The 27,830-nt window shown below is 42.8% G+C and overlaps 1 protein-coding gene across 5 annotated transcripts in view; it reads right to left on the reverse strand.

Annotated features, from left to right (window-relative positions):
* The window catches only part of TCAIM (T cell activation inhibitor, mitochondrial), a 115,740-nt gene extending 91,452 nt beyond the window's left edge, over positions 1 to 24,288 (reverse strand). The window contains exons 1-3 of one of the 5 annotated variants that reach the window (XM_030206078.1): positions 24,202 to 24,288; positions 22,953 to 23,022; positions 9,703 to 9,838 (exon numbers count right to left, since the gene is read on the reverse strand). In XM_030206078.1, the coding sequence (XP_030061938.1) occupies positions 9,703 to 9,838; positions 22,953 to 23,022; position 24,202 (207 nt within the window). In that variant the 5' untranslated portion in view covers positions 24,203 to 24,288. The other 4 variants (XM_030206092.1, XM_030206085.1, XM_030206069.1 and 1 more) reach the window with 4 other exon arrangements.
* Positions 24,289 to 27,830: the final 3,542 nt, after the last annotated feature.

The raw sequence follows: 27,830 nt of genomic DNA on the forward strand, positions 1-27,830 counted from the left end.
TAAGGAGGAAGTTAGTTATCGTTTGGAAAAATTTTTTGTCGTAGTTGTTAGGGGCATAGATATTACCAATAAGTACTTTTTGCATACCTACCGTGGCCTCTAATAAAACATATCTTCCCAAGGCATCTACTAAGAGAGGGCGTATCTCCAGTGCTACACCTTTACGGATCAGAATGGCCACTCCACCTTTTTTCCCCTGTGCATGCGCCGCTACACACTTATCTACCCACCACGTATTAAGTTTGGCATGCTCTGCCTGCGACAAATGCGTCTCTTGTATCAATGCAATGTCTATGTGATGTCTATTTAATTGCTGCAAGATCTTGGATCTTTTAATAGGTGAATTTATCCCCCCTACATTCCAAGTTACAATGTTCACCATACCTCAAATTTAACCAAAATGGCATATATTGCAGAAAACTGCGATAATTGTGGGAGGGGACATCCCAGCCTCTGTCTCCCCCCCGTTCGCTCTCCACCAGCTACTCGTTGGCCAGCCTCCGTAACATGCATCCCCAGCCAGACTTTTTCCATCGTCAGTGCCCGCTTACCTATCTGACTCCCATCCAGCCAAGCATACAAAGGGACCTGCCTAACCGCGATTACTCCCGACTCCCAAAGGCCTAGCTTCAATCTCACCCCTTCCCTTCCCGCTCCTTCCCTCCCCCCCCTCCCCATCCCCGTTCCCCCCCTCCCACTCCCCAAACCCTTAGAACCGGACCCACTTGCTGGGACCATAACTTCCTACGTCTCTCCCTCCTCCCCCCAGAACCTCCGGGCAGGCTCCAACTATTCTCCAAACCAAGGCTTAATACCACCCACTTGTTATTTCTTCTATTAAACATTCCTGTGTAAGTCTGAACCTATTAACTTACAAACTCATATAACTTTAACCTTTAAACATATCCCATAACATTCCTCATTAGATCAGTTCTTACGCCCGTGGGCGCCCGTTGATATACCAACTCTCCAGATCATCCTCTATTCATGCTCTGGTCTGCCTTCCTCTGCTGACAGCTCCACTCCTTTTTCAGCCGTCCTCTGGTCTATCCATTTCTAGCTGCTTTAAAAGTTCTTGGGCGGCTGCTGCAGTCTCATATATCTTAGTGGTACCTTTATAGGTGACCCGCAGCTTTGCAGGGTATTGCAGCGCAAATCTTATTTTCCTCTGAAACAGCTTAGAACATAATTCCGAAAATTGGCGCCGTTTTGCTGCTACGCCGGCGGAGTAGTCCTGAAAACATCTAATTGTCACTCCTTCATAGATCAGGGGGTTCCCGGTTCTGAACCGCTGTAAGATCTCTTGCTTTTGGGCATAGTCCAAAAATCTCAGGATGATTACTCTTGGCCTGCCAGCTCCTGCACTCTTCTGACCCAGCCGATGGGCTCTCTCAATGCGAAGCGGCCCTAACGTTTCTGGGAGTTGTAGTTCTTTACATATCCAGGTAGCTAAGAAAGTCTCCAGGCCCCGTTCCGGGATACTCTCCGGGAGCCCTACCAGACGTACATTGTTCCTTCTCGACCTGTTTTCCAGGTCCTCCACTTTATTTTCCAGCGCCCGCAACTGATCTTGTATCTGGCTTTGTGACCCTTCGACCACTGCAACGCGGTCTTCCACTTCCGAGACTCGCGATTGAAAGGCCACACAGTCTTTCGACAGCTCCATAAGCTGCGTCTGTACGCGCTCTAATTTAGCGTCAATCGGGGCTAACCGGCGATCCAGTAGGTCCTCCATCACTGTTCTCATTTCTGCTGTAATTTCGGCTATCCATGCCGATGAGACCGACGATCCGGGCGGGCTTGCGGGCGGCGCCATTTTGTCCTCTCCTACCCTGCCACGGAGTCTGTCTTTCGGGGCGGATTTCGCCGCCATTTCAATGTCAGGCAAGACAAAGAGGAAATCGCCCGAACTGTAGCTCTTTCTTCCGCGAACCCCGGAGAGTTGTAGTCAAATTTATATGTTTTTCACGGCTCTTGGGGGGAGATAGGAGCCGGAGAGATTTCCCTTTCAACCTCTCGCGGTCATGACGTCACCGGAAGACTCAAGATTTGTTTCTATATTAATACCTTTCAAGTATTAAAAGTCTATAATATCTCCCTTGTCCCTTCTTTCCTCTAGAGTATACATATTCAGGTCTTCCAGCCTCTTGGTACAAACCCCACACCATTTTTGTCACCTTCCCCTGAACCGCTTCGAGTCTTTTTACATCCTTAGCAAGATACGGCCTCTAAAACTGAACACAATACTCCAGATGGGACCTCACCAATGATGTAGAGCATCAACATTTCCTTTTTGCTGGTTACATCTCTCTTGATGCAGCCTAGTATCCTTCTGGCTATGGCCATGGCCTTGTCACACTGTTTTGTTACTTTAAGATCCTCTGACACCATCACCCCAAGGTCCCTCTTCCTGTCTATGCATATCAGCCACTCATCTCCTAGGACATATGGCTTCCTTGGATTTCTACTCCCCAAATGCAAATGGTCCCCAAACATTGGACCATTCTTCTAACTTTTGCAGATCCTTTTCCATGTTTTCCACTCCCTCCAGGGTGTCACTTGATTACAAATCAAAGTATCATCCGCAAAAAAGCAAACCTTACCTTTTAACCCTCTGGCAATGTCGCTCACAAATATATTGAACTTAATCGGCCCCAGCACCGATCCTTGAGGCACACCGCTACTCACCTTTCCTGCCTCCAAGTGAATTCCCTCTGGCGTCTATCAACCAGTTTGTAATCCAATTCACCACTTTACAGGCTGAAGTTAGGACCCAAAGCCTCCTATGAGGAACTGTGTCTAAGGTTTTGCTGAAATTCAAGTAGATTACATCAAGTGCGTGACCTCGAATCAATTCTCTGGTTGCCCAGTCAAATAATTCAATCAAATCTGTTTGGCATGATTTATCTTTGATAAACCATATGTTAATATTATTAAGTGAAGGGGGGGAAGGTAAAGGGGTGGCAAAAGCAAGTTCTTACCACATCTTGATTCACCACAGGAATCACTATCCTGTGGTATCCCATCATAAGAGACTAAAGCTGCTTACGAGACACCTTGCAAGCAGAATTGTTCCATTAGCCTGGGAATACTGGGCTTCAAACCCATGGCCCGATTCTCCCAAGCTGCATCTTAAAAGTGGCATTTCTTGTTGGATACATGATAGCACCATGACTCCACCCCACCACTCCTCATCCCCACCCCTTCTGATGAGCATTCTAACTCCCCCACCAACCAGAAGTGTCATTCTCCCAAAAGAATTCCCATCTCCCCAACCCCTGGGGCAGACGTGATCCCTAGACACTTCTGCCCTCACCTGCACCTTCCCCCAAAATGGTGTTGGTTACCCTTAGCCATCGTCTCGTGTAAGAAAACATGACCCATAGCAGAAGTATTGTGAGATGGCGGCTAGGCATCACAGGCGCCATTTTGTGGAAGGTTTTGCTGAGGGCAGGAGTGACTGGGGATCACACCTGTCCTGGGACCCAGTGGACCACCAGGAACTTGTAAAGGCAGGCCCACGGGGGTTGGGGTGCATGACAACACCGACAGCCCCTTTAAGATGTGGCCTGGAAGCACTGCTTTTTGCTGGGGTTATTTTTTTCAGCTATAAACGCAGCTGGTGGTATCCACTACAAACTAACTGTGTTATATTTACATAGTAACGAGATGTTTTGCATTTTCAACAACATTTTCAACTCTTTCTTAAAAGTGTCATAACTAAAAATATGGCTTATTGTAAAAGGGAAAGAATTCCACAGACTAGCTGCCTGATATGCGAACCAACAAGAACACAATTTCTTTGACAAGATCCCATGAGGACTAGGAAAGGAAAATAAAGATAAATTTTGAATATTGTGAAATTGTAATTTTGAATAGCAGACGAGAGAAAGCATGTATTGGGGTATCAAACCATATATAATCTTGAATAATAAACTACCTAATTTAAAAAGCACTCTGGCTTCAACAGGAAGCCAGTGCAATGAAGAACACTTTTTGGAGCAAATGCCTCAGGTCACTTATGCACTGATCATCTCTCACATGCACTTGCATGTGGCTTCATGAAAACATCTGTAGTGATAAAGAAAGTCTTTAAAACTTTATAGAGGTGGAAAAGAATTAGACCTCTGTTCTCAAAAGAAATTTTCAGAAACTTAGCCCAAATTCTAAAATAAAGATAAGAATAAAGATAAGAGAGTCCCTTAACTTTCTTGAAAGATAATCCTACTATTAAAATAAGTAACTCTGATTTACTGTATTTTTCGGACTACAAGACGCACTTTTTCCCCCCCCAAATTTGGGAGGAAAATGGGGGGGTGCGTCTTATAGTCCAAATGTAGTTTTAAAAGCACCGTAATTCCGTTTTGCAAGGTCCCTCCCTCGCTTCTTTTTGCAAGGTCCCTCCCTCCCTCCCTCGCTTCGTTTTGCAAGGTTCCCCCTCCCTCCCTCCCTCCTTTTTGCAAGGTCCCCCCTCGCTCCCTCCAAATTTTAAGTTTTACCTGGTCGTGGTTGCGGCAGCAGCAGCAAAAAGATGTACGCTGGGCGCATCAGTCTTCCGTTCTGACGTCTCTCTCAGCTCTGGTCCCGCCCTCAAGAGGCGGGCACAGAGCAGAGAGAGACGTCAGAACGGAAGACTGACGCGCCCAGCGTGCATGCTTTTTGCTGCCTCGACCACGACCAGGTAAAACTTTTAAAATTTGGAGGGAGCGAGGGGGGACCTTGCAAAACAGAGGGAGGGGGGAACCTTGCAAAACGGAGCGAGGGAGGGAGGGACCTTGCAAAATGGAATTATGGAGCGAGGGAGGGGGGACCTTGGAAAACAGAGAGATCGGGGGCCCTGCATTCGGACAAGACGCATCGGACCATAAATCACACCTAGGCTTTTGAGGAGGGAAAAAGTGCGTCTTATAGTCCGAAAAATTTTTTTTCCCATTTCCCTCCTCTAAAACCTATGTGCGTCTTATGGTCCGGTGTGTCTTATAGTCCGAAAAATACGGTAATTCTTGACATAGTTTCAAATCTTTTAGGAATAGAATTAGTCAGCTCACTCTAATTACTCAGGTAAATAAGGTGGTTAGTAAATCTTTCTATCTACTCAAAAAGCTTCAGATTATTCATAACTATTTTGAGCTATCGGTTTTTTGATTAGTAGTACAGTCTTTACTTTTATCCTTATTGGGATTACTGCAATTCCGTTTATATTGGTTGTTCGAAATCTTGGAAGAAGAATCCACCAATTAGTACATTGATGGGAGAAGTCAGTAGAGAGGACTTTTTTTTTACCATCTTTTTACAATTAGGATGATGGAGAATTATGAATTCTCTGGATCCAGGGATGGAATTACACGTAGGGAGGTCAATCAAAAGGAAGCATATAGTCGGAGAGGCCATACCACTGATAATTTGGAATGCAAAGACACAATTTAAAAACAACCCTGGCTTTGATCGATGTTAAGGGACCTTTTATTTTGTAGGTAGTTGCCTAAATATTGGAGCTGGAGGAGTAGCCTAGAAGTTAGAACACTGGGCTGACAACCAGGGAAGCCCAGTTCAAAATCCCGCTGCTGCTACTTATAGGTTTATTTTGACTTAATATTCTACTACTACTTAACATTTCTAGAGCGCTACTAGGGTTACGCAGCGCTGTACAAATTAACAATTAAGGACGGTCCCTGCTCGGAAGAGCTTACAATCTAAAGGACGAAATGTCAAGTTGGGGTAGATAAGTTTTCCTGAGAAGAGGAGTAGTGATTAGGTGCCGAAGGCGACATTGAAGAGGTGGGCTTTGAGCATTGATTTGAAGATGGGTAGGGAGGGGGCACGGCGTATGGGCTCAGGGAGTTTGTTCCAGGCATGGGGTGAGGCGAGACAGAAGGGGCGGAGCCTGGAGTTGGAGGTGGTGGAGAAGGGTACTGAAAGGAGGGATTTGTCTTGAGAGCGGAGGTTACGGGTAGGGACGTAAGGGGAGATGAGGGTAGAGAGGTACGGAGGGGCCGCAGATCGAGTGCATTGTAGGGGCGAGAGGCAGAGGAAAGAGTGGCATTGTAAGTGGAGACTGCCCTTCCTGTAGGTATCACAGGGTGGTTTACAAATAATATTAAAAAAAAACCTTTCTACATTCTATTTTGTATTGAATGCCAAAAGTAAAAAGGAGAGGGATAATCTTATTTGCACTCAGGGGAGGCAAGAAGAAAAAAAGGGGAAAAACCCAGAGAAAGGTTGAGTCCACTTGGAGGTAGATCACTGGACCCTAACCACCCCACTGCCAACTGCTGCTATACTACCATAGGACACCCAGATGCAGTGTAGGGAGTGTCTATTCTATAACAGCATCTGGGCACCCAGATTCCATTTTACTGATCAATATTCAAAATGATTTAAACCAGCCAGAAACAGCCGCTGACCGGTAAAAACGCTTGTTCAGAGCTATCCACTAATTTTCAGTGGCACTTAACTAGTTATCACTCACTGAAAATTAGTGGTTAGCGCCTAAGTGAAAACCGGGGACAGCGAAACACTTATGTGTTCATTTTCAAAGCAGAAGGATGCCTCAAACTGCCTAAAAAAAAAGGTCCATCTGCTAAAAAGGTCCAAATCCTGATTTTGGAAAAAGTCAGAATTTGTACATTTCACATTGCAGTTCCTCCAAACAGCAAGGAGGCGTGTTGTGGGTGTATTTTGGGCAGGACTAGGGAAGGCCCAAAAGCAGGACTCCAACAGTGATTTTCGAATGGGAAGAAGCGTTCATGTCTAAAGAGGATGTTTTTATTAGACCTGTTTCAGTCATGTCAAGTTGCTCTGATTGAGCAGCTGACCACTGGAGGGATTAAGGCACGACACCTTCTTAATCACCTAGTAGTTGCTGTCCCCCTCCTTCTCCCCTGAAAGGGAAACCAAAAAGGAAAAAACTGGGCTCTTGTGTCAGCTACAGGTATTATGGTCATTCTGAAGAAAGCAGCAAGCAGGTCAGAGAAGCAGCCTAGTGGTTAGTACAGTGGATTGTACACCGAGGGATGCAGGCCCAACTCAATTTTTTTTCTGGGGTTCCCTCCAAAAGTAGAAAAATACTGTATCTAAAGATAAAACAATTGCAAGCCTGAAGGCTACTGAAGTGTTGTACATTCAGGTGCAGTAGGTATTTCTGTTCCTGGAGGGATCAAATTAACAAAAAAACAAAACAAAAAAAAAGTTACAGTAGGATTTGAACCCGTGTCTCTTAGTTTAACAGTCCACTGTACCAACCATTAGGCTAGTGCTCTGTTTTGCAAGGACATCGATGTGGCCATTTTCATAAGAATTCAGCCAGACAGGTGTCCCTGTGCCTTGTTTTCCCCCATTTATAATTTAAATGTTTCAGTTTAGACGTCTCCAGCGTAAGGATGCCCTTCTCATGTATTTTCAAACGGGAAATCTGGACATATTCCCCATTTGAAAATTGCTGTGAGATGGATGGGGGTTTTTTGGATGCTATGAACAGGATGTCCCAATTCTGATCTGGATGTTCTTTCAAAGATGCCCCTCCCAGTGTACCCGAATGAACCTCACCTTGAGCTACAGCTGAAAAGAAAAATGGGTGCAAGTGAAATCCAAACAAATACATGAGAGATGGAAAAGCAAAGAGGGGTAAATAAAATGTGCTACAACAAGATTTTATCAAAGTCCTCTGGTTAAACCTTTCTAACCCCATTTTCTGCCTTTCCCTCCTCAAAAATCTCTCTCCAAGATATAGATTCCTCCTGGGTCATTCAAACTGCCTCTGCCAGTAACCAGTCTTTTTCTCAGGCCCTAACATTTACCCTCTTTTATTCACAATACAAGATATTCCCTTACCAGATAGCATGCTGCATGAAAAGCTGTTTATTGTAAAATAAATAGATATGATTGAAGAACATTTTCTACTACAGGACTTGGTATATTGCTCTGAAATTGATGGTTATCAGTCTTGCCCACCTCTCTAGTGCAGGGGTACAGACCCACCAGTCAGAATTATGGACTGCTTGGGGATTCAGGATGTCCCTTACGAACAGGGGAGTAGCCAGACCTCAACGTTTGAGGGGGTCCAGAGCCCAAAGTGTGTGTGTATGTGTGTGTGTGTGTGTGGGGGGCACAGTTTGGCCCGCCTCTCTGTAGCAACCCCTGCCCCTCCACAACCCCACATACCTTGGCTGGCAGAGGTCCCCAACCCCTGCCAGCTGAAACCTTTCTCCAGCGCTGTTCTCTGCGCACTGCCTGCCCTGCTTCCCCTCACGTTGTGTGCCTGCTCACTTCGCGCATGCTCAGTTTCAATAAAACCGAGCATGCACATAATGTGAGGGGAAACAGGACAGGCAATGCACAGAGAACAGTGTTAGAGAAAGGCTTCAGTTGGTGGAGGTTGTGGACCCCTGCCAGCCAAACCAGGGGCTCCAGATGGGAGCCCAGGTCCCCAAGGCCCCAGTAGCTACGCCACTACTTATGAATGTGCATTTATCTTTTGATAACCACGCTAAACTCACCACGAAGAAAATGTTTAAATATGATGTGGATATTGAAACGAGTGAAGCCTTATCTCCCACTCAACACTTTCCGGAACCTGATACAGTCTACTGTTATTACCCGCGCCGACTACTGCAACAGTGTCTTTTTAGGATGCAAAACACAAATACTGAAGAGACTCCAAACTGCCCAAAACACGGCTGCCAGACTTATTTTTGGCAAATCAAAATTCGAAAGTACATCACCTCTTCGAGCAAAGCTTCACTGGCTCCCCATCAAAGAAAGAATAAATTTTAAGATCAACACAATAACCCACAAGATCATCCATGGTGAATCCTCTGGCTACATGAATGATTTGATCAACCTCCCTGCTAGAAACAGATCTATTTCTTCACAAACTTATCTTAACCTACACATTCCCAATTGCAGAGGAATGAAATACAAAACCTACTACGCATCCAGTTTCTCCTTTTTGGGCAGCTCTACCCAGACCAATCCGATTAATAAACGACTTCTTGCCCTTCAGAAAAATGCTGAAAGCTCATCTCTTTAAGCAAGCCTACCCTAATGCCCCAACCTAATCTCGCCAACCTCCACTCCCAATTCTGTTCCGACTTAAATACCAACCTCCCATCCTTCTCTTTCCATCTATCCTTAATTTTATCCCTCCTCACCTCTTGTCCCCCAAATTACACTAACCTATCCTGTCTACCCTCTTTTACCCTAGTCATATATTATCTAGCTCAACTTATCATACACTACTAAGCCCAACTTTACGTTGTTTTACTACTGTTTTATTGAAAATTCTATTCTTAACTTACTATGTAAGCTGCATTGAGCCTGCATTGTGTGGGAAAGCGCGGGGTACAAATATAATAAATATAATATAAGACAGATCTGCATACAACCGAGGATATGTGCATGCCAATCTCTCTCATGCATATTCATTAGGGAGATCCTGAAAACCCGGTTGGTCTGTTCCCCACTCATGAGTCATTAAGTCTTTGATATCTGAATCCCTGAGATGGAGTTACAGAGTGGTTCGAAGTAGAGAAACACAGCAGTACTGACAGAATAAAATGTATCTGCTGCTCCAAAAGGATATAATAAATCCCAGTAGTACTGCATGTCTCTAGCCAAAGGGTTGTTTCACTTTTAAGCTACAAAACTTTCATTAAAAGAGCACTACTGAAAAATAATACAGATTAAAACCAATATATTACATACCCTTTCTCTGGGATGCCGGCCAAAGAAATCTGGGTGTACAGCAAAATAGAAAGGCCTGAGAGCATTGACAGCATCGGCCCCTGATAAACTCCTTGCCTGAAGAACCTGCCACACCAGTATCTTATCCAGAAACAGCCTGTAAAAAAAAAGAAAAGAAAAATAAACTCACAAAGTTGAAAAGTGCACACTTATAATGTGACAAAATGATGTTTCCCCTTCCTCCATTTACAAATGCATGTCTGTTTGGGGACTGGGTGTGAAAGACAATCCACGTATGTAACATAGTAGATGATGGCAGAAAAAGACCTGCACGGTCCATCCAGTCTGCCCAACAAGATAACTCATATGTGTTACAAATCAAGGTAAGGTATACACAAAAAGTATCTGTCTTTTTCAGGGCACAGACCGTATAAGTCTGCCCAGCACTAGCCCCGCCTCCCAACCACCAGCCCCTTGATTTGTATCTGTCTTTTTCAGGGCACAGACCATATAAGTCTGCCCAGCACTAACCCCACCTCCCAACCACCAGCCCCGCCTCTGCCATCCAATCTCTGCTAAGCTCCTGAGGATCCCTTCTTTCCAAACAGGATTTCTTTATGTTTATCCCACTCATGTTTGAATTCCGTTACCGTTTTCATCTCCACCACCTCCCGCGGGAGGGCATTCCATGCATCCACCACTCTCTCCTTCTCCTTCATCAGCTCACAACTATGGAATTCTTTGCCAAAAACTATAAAAACCATCCACAACCATCTAAATTTCAGGAAATCACTTAAGACCATGTTATTTGGAAAAGCCTACCCCAGGGACTCAGCATGTGTCTCCACTGTTTGATACACATCAATGTAATGACAATTTTGGACACATCCACCCTTCCCTCCTCTCCCCTGGTTTCCCTGTTCCTTCCGTCCCTTCCCCATCCTCCCCATTATTTCTTATGTAGGTTTTATGTTGTATTAGCTTAATTTTACTGCATTGGTGTCTGCCTCTGCGGTGCGCTGTAAGCCACATTGAGCCTGACGCAGTTGGGAAAATGTGGGGTATAAATGAGAATAAATAAACGTGTTGGAGGGGGAGGATACAAGGGGAATGATGTAAGGGAGAAAATGCAAGGATGTAAAATGTTGTTTAAGTTGGATTGATGGAATAGAATTGGAGTCTGTGGACTCAAACTGTTGCTATGTTGACTGTTTAATAAAAATCAAAATTGAAATAAATAAATAAATAAATGTGTTGTCTTGTTAGGGTGATAAGAGGTTGTATGGGGCATGTTTCATTTTGTAAGCGTGTCTGTATGTATCCTTGCTCCTATCTATACTGACAGACAAATGAAGTTTCCCTGAAATGAGGCAATTTTATAAAGTGTGTGTGTGTGTGTGTGGAGGGGGGGGGGGGGGGGGCGGTGATACTGGGAGCCTATTCTATAAAAGAAAGCAAGCCCCTACTTTCCTTTACAGAATAGTAGGGTCACAAGGTATATGTGTGTGTATATACAGTTAGGCACAAGCACTTATGCCAGATCTAGGCCAGAGTAATACTGGAGATATAGCATACTATAATGCCTATGTGTACATTCACCTGTAAAATATATGCTATATAAGATATGCACATATTTACAGAATAGTATATAAGCAGATTTTCAGCATTTACATGCATACAGGTTGGTACTCTAGTCCAGGGGTGTCCTACCTCGGCCCTCGACAGGTCGGGTTTTCAGGATTTCCACAATGAATATGCATGAGATCTATGCCCTTGGCCTGGATTGGCTGCTGTCGTGGACAGGATGCTGGGCTCGATGGACCCTTGGTCTTTTCCCAGTGTGGCATTACTTATGTATACAATGGAGGCAGTGCATGCAAACAGATCCTGTGCATATTCGCTGAAGAAATCCTGAAAATCCAACTGGATTGTGGCCCTCAATGACCAAGGCTGCACAACGGTGCTCTACTCATTTACACATATTGCCCGTGTAAACGTTAGCTCCTTATTTACAGAATAGCCCCCTCAGCAAAATGCACCTAAAAAAGAATCATTTTATTTATTCATTCAAAAGATTTATAGCCCGCTCAGTCTACAATCCTTTGTGGACCACAGAAAAATGTACACAATCACATAAACATAGCCTCCATAAATTTTTATATTTTTATTTTATTGGCTGTAAATTAAATATTTTGCCCGTTTTCCTCAGGACATCCTCTAGAACACAATTTCTCACTTAAGAGTAGCTGAAGCTTCCAAAAATTCTTCATTGGAATCGCAAATCCTCTGGTACGAAAGAAATAGTGAAAGAGGAAGACTAACTTTAGAATATGCGTGATACATTCTATCATAATGAAGCAGTGTATTACAATCCATTGCTTCAGTGTAAATACAAGTGGACAAAGACCCCTGAGAGTAATATACTTTGACATCTAAAAATGTTATTTCAGAGATATGAAAATTGAAATCAAAAACTTACTGTTAGGTGTTATAAGGAAAAGAATGGAAAACAAAAGTGAGGACATTATAAAGCCTTTGTATTGGTCCATGGTGTGACCGCACCTCGAATACGGTGTTCAATTCTGGTCACCGCATCTCAAAAAAGATATAGTAGAATTAGAAAAGGTACAGAGAAGGGCGACGAAAATGATAAAGGGGGTGGGACGACTTCCCTATGAGAAAAGGATGAAGCTTCTAGGGTTCTTCAGCTTGGAGAAAAGATGGCTGAGGAGTGATATGTTAGAGGTCTATAAAATAATGAGTGGAGTGGAATGGGTAGATGTGAATTGTTTGTTTGCTCTTTCCAAAAATACTAGGACTAGAGGGCACTCGATGAAGCTACAAAGTAGTAAATTTCATACAAATCGGAGAAAATCTTTCTTCAATCAACGTGTAATTAAACTCTGGAACTCGTCAGAGAATGTGGTAAAGGCGGTTAGCTTAGCAAGGTTTAAAAAAGGTCTGGACAGCTTCTAAAAGAAAAGTCCATAGACCATTATTAAATTGACTTGGGGAAAATGCACTGCTATTTCTGGGATAAACAGAATAAAATGTATTGAACTATTTTGGGATCTTGCCAGGTATTTGTGACCTGGATTGGCCACTGTTGGAAACAGGATGCTAGGCTTGATGGGCTTTTGGTCTGTCCGAGTGTGGCAATCCTTATGTACTTATGGTAGGATGACAAAAATTGGATATAACAAAAGAGAGGGAACGAAGTACAAACTAAAGTCCAAACAAAAAAAAACAGCACCACGGGCCTTTAAAAATGGAACACAGTTCTTTAATGAATGAGCCTTGACAAAAAGACCCGACACGGGCCGTGTTTCGGTGACTAGCACCTGCGTCAGGGGTCACAGTGATGACGTGGAAAACTTGGGGAATAACTCGAATATATTCCTCTACAATATTCCTTACCCCACGTCTCATGTAGTAAAAGCTACAAAGCACCAAGGCACTTTCACTTTCTGTATCCAAATGGATGACGCAGGTGCTAGTCACCGAAACACGGCCCGTGTCGGGTCTTTTTGTCAAGGCTCATTCATTAAAGAACTGTGTTCCATTTTTAAAGGCCCGTGGTGCTGTTTTTTTTGTTAGGATGACAAAAATTAAAATAATCCATAAACTGCAAAAAGCTGGCTGGCATTTTGTAAGGATTGAATGATGAAGTTATGAAGCTTTTGAATATTTAAAGAACTTTTAGTAAAATTTTGCAGCCATATTCCGAGATCCATTTTTTCACGTGGAGTATTTTTAACCGATGATTGATTGTGCATTTTTTCCCTGTGTATGAGGTATACTTTATGGGCTGTTAAGCAATAAGTTGTTAAGCTCTTTTTTTCTCCACTTTTTTGGTGGTGCATATTGCACTTTGAACATGAGAGCCCTGGGGGCTCATTTTTTAAAGAGAAAAACATCCCAAAAGTGTCAAAGCAGCATTTGGACTATTTCTTATCAAAAAAGTCCAAATTGGTATTTTCAAAACCTATTTTGCAGACATCTATGAAATTTATCTGCAGTGTGTCCAAATCACATGTCAGGGCGGATTAGGGTGGGTTTAGGGCATTCCTAACACTTGGACATTTTATAGCCATAATGGAACAAAATGAAAACATCTAGGGCTAAAGCTTCAACATTTTGATCTAGATCTCCAATAAGGCACAAAAAGGTGTGCTAAATGACCAGATGACCACTGGAGGGAATCAGGGATGACCCCTTCCCTCACTCCCCCAAAGATATAAATAAAAATAGCACTTGCTAGCCTCTATGACAGCTTCAGATGTTATAGCCAGTTCTATTAGAGCAGCAAGCAGGTCTCTGGAGTAGTGCAGTGGTCAGTGAAGTAGACTATAGAGAAGGGACCCAGGCTCATATCTTACTCTACCTGTCACACTTGTGATGGAAAAGTATGAGCCCTCCAAAACTCTACAAAAACCTATTATACCCACATATAAGTGATCTCTTCACCCACAAGGGCTATTGTAGTAGTGGTATACAGTTGGGGATGGTGGATTATGGAGGGCTCAGCAGACAAGATAAGGGGTAACGGTGAGATATGTACCTGAGAGCTTTTAAATGAAGTCCACAACAGTGCCCACTATGGTGCCCCATTGCTCTCCTGGGATGTCTGTGTGGTCAGTCTACTATGAATGCTGGCTCCTCCTACATCCCAATGGCTTGATTTTGTGCGTTTTGAACTTGGATTTTTTTTTTTGAATAGGCAACGCACAGAGCACAAAATTTTGAACATTTTTTTAATGCTTTGCTGTTTCAAAAATGGCTATATTTCCTATTTCAATTTGGGATGTTTAGTGCAAAACATCCAAAGTCTGACTTAGACATCATATCAAAAATGCCCCTCTTGTACAGCATCCTGCTTCGAACTATGATCATATTTGGATTTTCTGGTTATCTTTTGTCCCAACTATGCTTTATGATCTATTTGATGCGAGATTACATCTGCATTGTTTCATAAGGGCTTCACAATTGAAGCTTCAATTTCTTAGATGTCCCACAACAAATGACTCATCCTTAATATGACATCTGTCTTGATAGCCAACCCCTGAGTTTATTGATCCTTTGACTGCCAGATTTACCCAATTAGTGATGAAAGGAGTGCTGACTTTGGAACCTCCCCAAAGCTGACCCTTTAACAATATTATCAGGAAACAGCAATGGTTTTGCCAATGTTTAATCCTCTATTGCTTCAGTACAAACTTACATTGCGAGCCCTCCCAGGACAGAAACACCTACTTACCAGGAGAATACCTACTGAGCTACAATTGAAAAGGTGTGAGCCAGAGGAAGTGGTGTTACCCAAAAGGTACCAAGGAAGTCCAATGGCACGAAGGATATTGGTGTGGAGGCAGCTTGGTGGCATTTTACTACCACAGTGAATACGGGAACAGAGCAGGGCTGCACAGTCCAAATGGAAAGATGGGCAAGCTGGTCCAAAACAGAGTCAGGGGAAGGAAGGAAAGCGGCACTGGCGAGATGGAGAGAGAAGCGATAACTAAAAAGGGCATGGTATGCTGACTGAAAGAAATTTACAGTGACACAGCTGTGGCAAAGGAGGATATTAAAATTTACAGTGGCGGAGCTCCGGTTGGACACAGCAGACCTAGGAATAAGGGTAAAAGAGGTGGAAACACACAAGGAGCAGAGACAGCCTTATGAAGGAATCTCAATGAACCAAATGCCATGAGCAATTTATTGAGGAGTTACCGGAAAAGACTGTCCAGGAGATGCAACATTAAAGTTCCAGAGGAAGAGACCTTTCAAAATTGTGTGTAGACTCCACAACAATCATGTACAAAGCTGTTGGGGACGAGAAGGAACAGAGCCTAAGTGAGATGGAGTTTTGGTGGATAGAGCTCATTGGAACCTAGATCACAGGAGAGATGATAGCCCTTGGGACATAATTGCTTGCCTGCACAATTACAGAGATAAGGAGGAGGTGATTAAAAAAGACAAGAAAAAAAATGGGTAATTAAATAGAGAGGACTACTGGTGGAGATATAGAAACAAATGACCCTTCAGCGGAGAAGGGAGATGCAGGACCTAACAGAGGTCAAGCACAGAGGGAGTATGAGGCATATTTTCAATGCATAGACTTACAAAGTTACATAGAGGCATATTTTCAAAGCACTTAGCCTTCCAAAGTTCCACAGAAACCTATGGAACTTTGGAAGGCTAAGTGCTTTGAAAATATGCCTCACAGTAACCTACGGAACTTTGTAAGTCTAAGGGCTTTAAAAATGAGCTCCGGGCTGCCGAGGGGTGGGGGGGAAATTCCCAGGGGCCCGGCGCCGAGGTCTCTCTCTCTCTCCTGCTCCTTCCAGGACCCGATTGATCATGTCCCGACAGGAGCAGGAGAGAGAAGACTCTGGCGCTGTGTCCAGGTCCCCTGTGGAGGCTGGAGAGGACCCTGAGGAACAACTCCAGTGCTGCTCTTCTGCCCAGCTGAGCGGCTGCTTTTCCTCACAGGGCGCATGCTCAGTTTTGAAACCGAGCATGCCCTGAGAGACAAACAGGGGAATTTTCAAAAGAGAAGGGCGCCCATCTTCCAACACAAATCGGGAGATGGGCGTCCTTCTCTCAGGGTCGCCTAAATCGGCATAATTGAAAGCCGATTTTGGGCGCCCTCAACTGCTTTCTGTTGCGGGGATGACCAAAATTCACTGGGGCGTGTGGGCACCATACCGAAGGCGGGACTGGGGCGTGATTAAGAGATGGGCGTCCTCGGCCGATAGTGGAAAAAAGAAGGGCGTCCCTGACGAGCATTTGGCTGACTTTACTTGGTCCATTTTTTTTCACGACCAAGCCTCGAAAAGGTGTCCGAACTGACCAGATGACCACCGGAGGGAATTGGGGATGACCTCCTCTTAATCCCCCAGTGGTCACTAACCCCCTCCCACCCCAAAAAAATGTAAAAACATTTTTTGCCAGCCTCAAATGTCATACCCAGCTCTATCACAGCAGTATGCAGGTCCTTGCAGAAGTTTTTAGTGGGTGCAGTGCACTTCAGGCAGGCGGACCCAGGCCCACCCCCCCCCCACCTCTTACACTTATGGTGGTAAATGTGAGCCCTTCAAAACCCACCCGAAACTCACTGTACCCACATATGTTTGTGCAGTGCTGCGTATGCCTTGTAGCGCTATAGAAATGCTAAATAGTAGTAGTAGTAGTATGTAGGTGCCCCCCTTCACCTCTTAGGGCTATGGTAGTGGTGTACAGTTGTGGGTGAGTGGTTTTTTTTTTTTTTTGAGGGGGGGGCAAGGTTTGGGGGGCTCAGTACTGAAGGTAAGGGAGCTATGCACCTGGGAGCAATTTGTGAAGTCCACTGCAGTGCCCCCTAGGGTGCCCGGTTGGTGTCCTGGCATGTCAGGGGTGCCAGTGCACTATGAATGCTGGCTCCTCCCACGACCAAATGCCTTGGATTTGGTCGTTTTTGAGATGGGCATCCTCGGTTTCCATTATGGCCGAAAACAGGGGACGACCATCTCAAATATGGCTATGTTCTGGACTGGTCTGGTATTGATGACAAGGAAATTTTAAATAAACCTCAACTATACATCTTTGCTCCCTACCACTAATTGGACAATTAGTAAAAGGACAAGTCCATAGACTGCTATTAAATGGACTTGGAAAAATTCCGCATTTTTAGGTATAACTTGTCTGGAATGTTTTTACGTTTGGGGAGCGTGCCAGGTGCCCTTGACCTGGATTGGCCACTGTCGGTGACAGGATGCTGGGCTAGATGGACCTTTGGTCTTTCCCAGTATGGCACTACTTATGTACTTATGAGACAATGCACATCACAGGCAAAAATTATATAATTACTTTTCCATTTTCAAAATGTTTCTCATGCCAGTGGGCCTGGATAATGTTTGATTGTATAATATTGTACATTTCAATTGCAAACACACATTGCTTTCTAGCTGGTCTATAGCTATTTTCCTGAACAGTCCCATACTAACACAGCAAAGAAACCATGACCCAACGTAAAAATCAAAAAGCTGACATCATCCAGTCACACAGTGGAACTGGCCAACAAAATTGTGCTGAATGCTCTTACTGTACAGTAACTGAGCATATGAAACAGTGATTTAACACCAGTTAACTAAGCTGACAAATCTACAGGTTAACAGTCTCATGTAAGAAACTGGAAACATAATCTAGACCTCCAGGGCTGGATTCAGTAAATGGTGCTCAATAATCGGCACTGGAAAAATAATCAGCACTCAAATGTTATTCTATAATAGGTAAGACAAAAGCAAAAGCACAAACGGGCCTCCAGGAACAGGACAAAAGGTAGACTTTATTGTAAAGTCCTGTGCACCAAGATCGTGCATCATTCCCCAATACACATAGAAGAAGCATTTTGAATCTCTGTATTTTGGCGGGATTTTATCTTTACTGTGACCACCTAGGACATAATACCCCTGATGCAGGCGCTTGGATGCCGAAACACGGCCAGCGTCGGGTCTTTACAATAAAGTCTACCTTTGTCCTGGTTCCTGGAGGTCCATTTATGCTTTTGCTTTTGTCTTGCTTTCTTGGTGTATTTGATACCCTCTCTTTTTTGTTTTGGTTCTATAATAGGTATTCACAGATGAGCACCCATTATAAAATAACATTGAGCGCCAATTTTGATGCCCAAAATTTGAGCACCAGGCCCCACGACTGCAGAAACCAGGTGCAATTCCCGGCCGTACTTCCACTTCCCTGGTATTCTAACACACTGTGCACAAATCTTAGGAATGCCCCTGACCAGCCCATGCTCTCTCCTCTTTTGGGTTGTGACCTAAATGATTTGGGTGCACATCGTTAAAGAATAGTACAGTAACGTGTGTATAAATTCAAATTGGTGCCAATTAGTGTCCAATTATTGGGCGTGATTGGAATGTGAGCACATCTTGAATCTGTGCCCAATTTGGGGGGGCCAGTGATTAATTTATAATACTTGAATGTATTGGTTTAAACATCTCAGAATTACAATGAAAAGACAGGAAAACAATATTCCAAATAACGTAAAGGAAAAAAAAGCCATCCCAAGTCAATGATATTGGGGGGGGGGGGGGGGGGGGGGGGGGGGGTGGGGGTGGAAATCAATGCTACCTAAAATACCCATCTATTATTCCCAAGAGCTAGCAGGCATTTACATGGAAAATCTAAGAAAAAAAGTAGCACCAACTGTCAAGACTTTATTAAGAAGCAGGAACTCTCTTCTACGTAAATGTCATTTTTCTAAAAGACAAACTCTCTTTTGTGTCCATCAAATACAGAGTCCAGAAGAATCTTATTAAAAAAAATTTCCATATCAAATAAAATCAAACAAGATAAAAATCCAGCAATAAAAACAAGAATAAAATACTGAAATATTACATAAGTGTCAAATACAGACCATGCAAAACACACATGTATGTGCTATAAAATCAAAAATCACTCAAAAATCAAATTTGTATAAAAGATATGTAACTGAACAATAAACTACAATAAAAATCATATGTAGCTTTGAAAATGTGAAAAGAAGTTGATGGATTTTTGTTATCTTGTTTGATTTTATTTGATATGGATGTTTTTATGTTTTATTCATTTGCATATGTTTTTATTTTTGTGTTTTAAAATATACCCTTGATGCAGCCATTTTTGGCGAAACGTGGCTTATGTCAGGTCCTTTTGAATAAGATTTTTTGGACTGTGTCTGCTTTGTTCCTCTGCATTCTTCTTGCTGCAGACTTCATACACCTCTTCTTTGTGTTTGTGGACTCATCAGATACAGGTCTACCTAGACGTATCTAGGCAAACAATTTCAAAATTTCGTTCTTGATAGCTATAGATGAAAAAGTTACCAAAAAAGGAGTAGCTTGCTTGGTAATAATTTCCTGAGAGTTTTTTTAAGAAATGAGAAACATTTAAACTGTCTGGCGAAAGAAAATCTGATCCATAGCCCCCTCTCCCTAAGACCCTAGAGTAGTGATGGCGAACCTATGGCACGCGTGCCAGAGAGGGCACACAGAGCCCTCTCCCTTGGCTCGCGCGCCGTCGCTGGTCCACCCACTCTCCCTCCCTTCGGCCTCCCTCCCAGCACCAGGAACCCCCCCCTCCTAAAATTTAAAAAGCGTACCGTCCTCGGAGTCGGGGTTAAGGCGGCGTGCGTCGGCAGTGCGTGTTCTTCGCTCGGCGCGCCTTCGGCCTTCCCTATCTCTCAAGCTCTGGTCCCGCCCATATTTTCATTTTAGTGTTTGGAATATGTCGAATTTGAGAATTTACATCTGCTGTCTTATTTTGCACTGGGTATACTGGAGCTGTAACAGCTTACAGAAATGATTTATAATGGAAGAAAATCATGTTATTTTTTTCTTCTATACTAGTATAATATTTTCAATGATGTCTGTTTATATGCGCCATGGCTGGTGTAAGGGATGTGGCTATCATAGGGGTGGAGTCATATGTGGTGACCCCGCCCATAATGAGTACCAGCACTTTGTGATAAATAATTCAATTTTATTTATTTCTTGCATTTGTATCCCACATTTTCCCACCTATTTGCGGGCTCAGTGTGGCTTACAATACATTGTGAATAATGGAAATACAATTTGTCACAGTACGGTTATGGGTTACATTTTGAAGAGTTATGGGAAGACAAAGTCAAAGTCAAGATATCATTTGGGAATAGAACAATGGACAGTAACAATGGGGAAATGATAGGGCGATAGAACAATAGCAAGAGGGCATTAGGGTATAACAATTTTATCTGTGGGTAGAGTTTTAAGTGTGGTGAAAGTATGGGGAAGAGGATTCAGAAGAGAGTGTATTGATGCAATTCTATTAGTGTGTATGTATTTCATGTGTTTTGATCCTTGCAGTAAATTTTCTCAAAGAGATGAGTCTTCAATAGTTTACGGAAGTCAGTTAATTCGTAGATCGTTTTCAGGTTGTGTGGTAGTGTATTCCAGAATTGCGTGCTCATATAAGAGAAGGTTGATGCATGCAGTACTTTGTATTTTATGCCTTTGCACTTAGGGAAGTGGAGATTGAGGAAAGTTCGGGATGATCTTTTAGCATTTCTGGGTGGCAGGTCTATTAAATCTGACATGTATGACATGGGTTGCTGTTTGGGCACTCGGTCTCTGAAAGGTTCGCCATCACTGCCCTAGAGCATAATAAATATGCTCAACGGATAAAGACTCCATTTGAAAATACTGCAAAATATCCTTCCAATATATTTTCAACAACAACTACTTATTTTTATAGCACTACTATACATATGCAGTGCTGTGGAGGTGCAAGATAATGAGTAACAGGAAAATTTAAAAAGAAGATTTTTAGCACAAGAGAGATTTTTGATTGATCCAATTTAGCATAAATCGATACACTATCTTTTATATTAGAAGTAATGGCAGATTATTTCAGTCAAATTTTTGTTATTGTATGGTATGTTATAGCACACTTATCACTGGCCAGCTCCCTCAATTTGTGATTCAAGGCGAGATTATTAGAAGCAACAAACAAAACTGATAAAACATCAGGAAATTACAAAAAATTAAAGTAAAATAACAAATCTAAACAAAAATGACATCACTGAATAACATTTCACCAAACATAAATTTAAAGTAAGATTATTTGATAAATGACCCATCAAAAACAAAAGAATGAGAAAATAAAGCAATGAATCTAATCGTTGGAAAGACCAAAAAAAAAAAGACAGTTGATTACAACTCCTAGGAGTCAATTTTCAATACATGGGACAAACACTCTGGGCAATTGCCTTCCAAATTTAAAAGCTAGGTATAACACCTTAAAATGGATCCTAGCCTGTACCGGCAACCAATGATACTCCCCCAACAGAGGAGACACATGGTCGCCACGAGACTTGCAAAAAATAAGTCTAGCAGCTGAATTTTGGATCAGTTAAATTTTATGAATCAGTCTAGAAGTTATACATAGATATAAAGAATGCCTTATCTACATTTCTGGGTGATATACAAAATAAAGCCATATAAAATCATAATTAGACCATATATCACAAAACACAACAAAAATCAATTATATTGAATATAACACCAGAAATACCACTCAATCGCTGCAATAGTATTGCATGATTTACAGTATCAAAAGCCAATAAGTTCAAAGTCATAGCTTTGTCTTAAGACATCAAAACTCGCTAAAAAAATGTTTCAGTCCTACAGTAAGGGCGGGAACTAAACTGAAAACAATTCAAAACCTCATGACTATCAATAAATCTGTTTATAAAACATGATGCATTGTTTATAACTGCAATATTGTCTCACAAAATGATCAACTAAGCAAGATAGAATGTGCTAAACGATATACTAATGGAGGAAAAAAAGACTTCAGAAATTCTGTAATCACTTATACCCAACTTTGTGATCACAGACTGCCATAGATCTCAAAAGATACTTTTGTTAGAGACTATGATATAGATTCCTCATTAGTCTAAAAAAAACCTCCATAGTAACATCTCAGAGCTATTTCTTAGTATTTTCAATCTCTATTGTCACAAAACATTAACAGGAATACACCTATCTGGGCAATGGCATTATCCAGAGGGAGTGCTCGACAGATAGCTTCTGTTTCTTCACATAGCTTCGTCGGGAGATGAGCCCTCAATCGCCAGTAAAGCCCTGCAACACAGATGTACAAAAAGCACAGCAAGTGGAAACAGAAAGACGGCAAACTTCTAGCATTGAACAAAACCAGTAGCAAACTAGTAAAAGCTACCTTTTGTGACAACAGAGCTTGAAAATACTAAGAAATAGCTCTGAGATGTTACTATGGAGGTTTTTTTCACACTAATGAGGAACCTGTATCATAGTCTCTAACAAAAGTATCTTTTGAGATTTATGGCAGTCTGTGATCACAAAGTTGGGTATAAGTGATTACAGAATTTCTGAAGTCTTTTTTCCTCCATTAGTATATCGTTTAGCACATTCTATCTTGCTTGTTTGTGTTTAGTATTTTACTGAGGAGCAAGAATCAGCAGTCTGTTTAAATATTGTAGCTCACAAAATGATCACAATTAAGTAGTATTCATTGTGCAGTCGCTAAAGCAACTGCCCTTATACTTCTACACCTTAAAATTTGGTTCTGTTTGGCGGTAAACTTTTAAGCATAAGTCAAACATTTTGAGGGGAGTATTCTAGAACAGAATAACCACAAGAATGGATACATATGCATATCAAAACAACAAAGTTTTTAAAGTGTGCAAATATGTTTGGATCAAATCAATTGACAGTCTTGCTTACCTTTTCATGGCTCTTAAACAAAACGTTTCCATTCTGAGTTTCAGGTCAGTTTGCAGGCATCCATTAATCACTTCAAATAAAGAAAAAATGGAGAATTTCAATTGTAAATTTAAGATGATGGCTGGAGATATATTTCTTTCATTGTTTTGTTATATGAACATGTTTTTCATACAAATGCAAGAGCCTTACAATTTTAGAAATGAGATAAAATGACAGCTATATATGCTACTTTGGAGTGGACTAACTCTGGGACTGGAAATATCTCAAGAGCCACATCACCTAAAATTCAGCACCTGCATCTGAGAAGCAGCCGAAGCAGAAGAGCTACTGTCAAAGGCAAAAAAAGCTGTTATAAATCTGCTCCCGATTTCCCTAGTTAACATCACTTAAGTTCTACCCTAACAGCAAAATTGGGGTACCGAAGAGCGGAAGTTTCAGGGCAGGCCAAATCATAAGTAGCAGGAAACTTAATCGTCTAAAATCTGGCACCTGAATCAAGGCCTGAGAAACTTCCGACAACAACCAGGCTTTGGGACAGAGAAACTACTGCTGGTGACCACAGATGGTAAGAAATCTGATTCCGGCTGAGAGACTAACTACTATTAAATTCTAATTCTGACATATCTTATCCACCAACCAGGCATAAGAGCAGCTTCCTGCACTGGTTGGGCTGCAGAGGCTGGAAGGGAAATGGGGTGAGGAGAGAAAAAACTAGAGGTGGGAGGGCAAAGAAAGTTTTTACAAAATAAAAGGACAAAAGACCAAACAGAGAAGAGGAACATTTAAGATAAAAGCTATAAGAACGTCCCTCAAGATCCTAAAAATGTAGGCTGAAATTGAAACTTAAAATCTCACCCCCCCCCCCCCAGCAAAAAAATCCACCTCTGCAGATTAGCACTACACTATACCTATTCCAAATATCGCTACTATGGGATCATTTCTTTTTCCTCTACAGTTCTATAAATCTGATTCTGATATCACATCACGCCCACCGAATCCAGTTGGTCTATACCGCCTATGATGTCATTAAACAACAATCGGATGAAGAAAGAACCAATCAAATCTCTCTCCACGAAACGTTGTTTCAAACACTGTTCACGTGTGGCGACAATGCTCTGAAAACAATTACTTGTACTACTGTCACACACATACACTTGTGCTGTTGCGCGGCTGGTCATGTGTAGTGTATACTCAGTGAGTCTCCTCGCCCTACACCACACCATACTTTAAGTAAAATATCTGGACTTACTCCTAGCCTCCCCACCCAAGCCCGGGACACTCAGTGGCTTCAGTCGCTCTCCCCACTGTCAGAGGCTACCTCTTCCAACACACACTCAGTCTCTGGCAGGCTTTTTAGTTGGGCCCGCCCCTACCGCGTCCTCATTGGCTATGTCTGCCGACGCCCATACCTTGCAGCATAGGATTGGTCGATCGAAATGATTCCCCCCCATCAAGAAGTGACAAGCAAAGGGGGGTGTCCGTGTTCGTGGTACTGAAGGACAGATTTCTACTTCCGGACAGACAATAGTGTTCAATCAGTGCAGGACCCGGGGGGGGGGGGGGAGGGAGGGAGGGATGAGACGCTTAAAAATATAGGAAGATTTGCTCCTTTTTTTTTTTTTTTTAAACAGGCTCTCTGCTGCCCTAACGTTTTTAAATCGCCATTAGAGTTGGAAAATCTCAGGTCTGATTGAGAATAGGAGACGGCATGACGTCAAAAAGTGGAAGTCACTTAGGTTATTCTCTGTTTCCCAGCCGTCGTTCCGCGTACACTCAAACAAAACAAACCTATAAGCTGCTGCATCCGCATAGTCTTTATTGTTGGTACTTACTTGGTAGCATTTATTATTTTATCTTACATTTTCAACATGCCAGCTTATGAAGTATACGCATGTACAGAGAGGAGAGGAAGTATAATAACGAATAACTTTTCTTAGGAAGAGTAGTAATTTATTATAAATAGTAATCTGTGGGTCATTTGTAAGGGCTGTTATAGGGGCTCCCTAGCACGTGCTTTATTCATGCAGACACTTTTTTCACCTGATAAAGCACCACTAAAATAGACATCATGTTGTGTCAGTAGCATACCCAGAAAAGAAGGCAATTTTTGGGTGAGGCAACAGGTTGGGTGGGTGGGCACCAGAGTTGCCAACTTTTTGAAAGAGAAAACAAAAACCCAGTCACCTAATGCACCCATGCCTTGTCCCTACCCCAACGCATGCTCCACCTCTATCTCACTTCCAGTTACTTCACTGAGGGTAGCAGTGCAGGCTTCAGTGGCCAATTGAGAGCTAAGGGAAGTACAAGAGACTGCACTCTTCTTCAGCCCCCATTGAGCCATGGTCCTCCAACACATCTCTCTATATAAAACGCACTTCCAATGTTCTTATGAAGCCAGAAGCCGCAAGTCTCCAACTTCCGTAGTTGTATAGATCGCTGTTCCCCCATGAGTGTGTGCCCCGCCCTTGCGTCACAACGTTATGACATTGAGGGTGGAGCACTCACACTCACCCAATGGGCTGCAGGGAGAGCGCCAGAGCAGGAAGTGGACTGCCATCGATCAGCTGAAAAACAAACTGACACTCACGGAATGGGCTGCAGGGAGAGCGCCACAGCAGGGAGTGCACCGCCGTCGATCAGCTGAAAAAGAAAGAGAAAAGCTCGCCTCTGGACATGGCCTGCAGGGAGAGCGCTAGAACAGGGAGCGGGCCGGCGTCCAAGAGGAGAAAAACAAAGAGGGAGAATTGGTGTGTGCCTGCAGGGGGGAGGGAGCGGGGGAGGGAAGAGAATCGCTCCCTGGCTACAGGGAGGGCAATCGCTGGGTGCCTGGAGAGGGGGGCAGGGGAGAGAACCCTGCAACTCGAAGGGACAATTGGTGTGTGCCTGCAGGGGGGAGGGGGCAGGGGACAGAAGAGAATCGCTCCGTCGCTACAGGGGCCGGCAGGGGACAGACAAGAACCTTGCTAGCGCCCGTTTCATTTCTCTCAGAAATGGACCTTCTTTCCTAGTAAGTACATGTGTTGCCATACCGGGACAGACCAAAGGTTCATCAAACCCAACATCCTGTTTCCAACAGTGGCCAATCCAGGTCACAAATACCTGGCAAGATCCCAAAAAAGTACAAAACATTTTATACTGCTTATTCTAGAAATAGTGGATTTTCCCCCAAGTCCATTTAATAATGGTCTATGGACTTTTCCATTAGGAAGCTGTCCAAACCTTTTTAAAACTCCGCTAAGCTAACTGCCTTTACCACATTCTCTGGTAACGAATTCCAGAGTTTAATTACACGTTGAGTGAAGAAAAATTTTCTCCGATTCGTTTTAAATTTACTACATTGTAGCCTTATTGAATGCCCCCTAATCCTAGTATTTTTGGAAAGCGTAAACAGACGCTTCACTTCTACCCGTTCAACTCCACTCATTATTTTTATAGACCTCTATCATATCTCCCCTCAGCCTTTTCTCCAAGCTAAAGAGCCCTAGCCGCTTTAGCCGTTCCTCATAGGGAAGTCGTCCCATCCCCTTTATCATTTTCGTTGCCCTTCTCTGCACCTTTTCTAATTCCACTATATCTTTTTTGAGATGCGGCGACCAGAATTGAACACAATATTTGAGGTGTGGTCGCACCATGGATTGATACAAAGGCATTATAATGTCCTCATTTTTGTTTTCCATTCCTTTCCTAATAATACCTAACATTCTATTTGTTTTCTTAGCCGCAGGAGCACACTGAGCAGAAGGTTTCAATGTATCATCACATATGGTATTGAAGCCAATTACTTTCCGCATCCAGAGAACCTCCTGGCCTTCGACCAACAATGGATGCAGAGCAAGGACATTTCCCTATAAAACTCACCATACAAAGACATTTTGGTAATCTCAATAACATAGTGTAAAGTCATTTTTAAAAATCTATAAACAAAAATCACTCAGAATCTAGAGCAAATCTACCATGCCAGCACTAACTTCCAAAACAATGACCTACCTATGAAAAGGTAGTGCCCTAAATATTACAATGGGGCCCTAAAATATCAAATTATCTATACAGCAAACTGAACAAGCCAAATTACTACAGAATGCTACATAGAAACTTCATGGTGCTAGAATACCTCCGGGTCACACACACACAGAACACAAATGCCAAATACAGAATAAGTGACCATAAACACTATAAATATAAATTAAACTGAAACCCCAAGAAGCTAGACCTTGCATGTAGTACAACACTAGAGAAACAAGAAAGGCAGGCATTTCCTCCTGTGCAAAATATAAAAGGTAGCTCATGCCAAGGATGGTGTTTGGAGGGGGGGGGGGGGGGGGGGAAAGCAATTGTGCTTGGCTCTCTGGCCACAGAAAGCCCCAAGCCTGCCAGAAGCTGAAGAAGACATAGCCTGGTAATGGGCTTTGGGGTCCTCTCCCAGATTTCTTCCCTGGGCCCCAGCCATGTCTGACATATGTAAAATCTGACATATTCTGATCACAAAATAGAAAATAAAAATAATTTTTTGTACCTTTTCGTTGTCTGGTCATTTTATTTTTCAAATCATATTTGTCCCAGTCTCTGGTTTCTGCTTTCCTCTGTCTTTCCTGTCCATTTCTTCTGTCTCCATGTCCGCCATCCATCTTCCATCTCTGTGCCCATATATTTCCTTGTCTAGTATCTCCCATGTTCATATCCCCGCATTCATCATAATTCCTCTGTGCACCCATATACCCCATGCCCAGCATTACCTTTCTGTGTTCCTATTCCCCCCCTTGTCTAGTATCTACCCTCTGTGTTCATTGTATCTCTATTCCCATATCTCCCTCCCCCCCCCCCCATGTCAGGCATTGGCCTTCTGTGCCCATATGCCATCCCAATACAGCATCTCATCTG

Source organism: Microcaecilia unicolor, chromosome 1, assembly GCF_901765095.1.
Source record: "Microcaecilia unicolor chromosome 1, aMicUni1.1, whole genome shotgun sequence".
Taxonomy (NCBI): domain Eukaryota; kingdom Metazoa; phylum Chordata; class Amphibia; order Gymnophiona; family Siphonopidae; genus Microcaecilia; species Microcaecilia unicolor.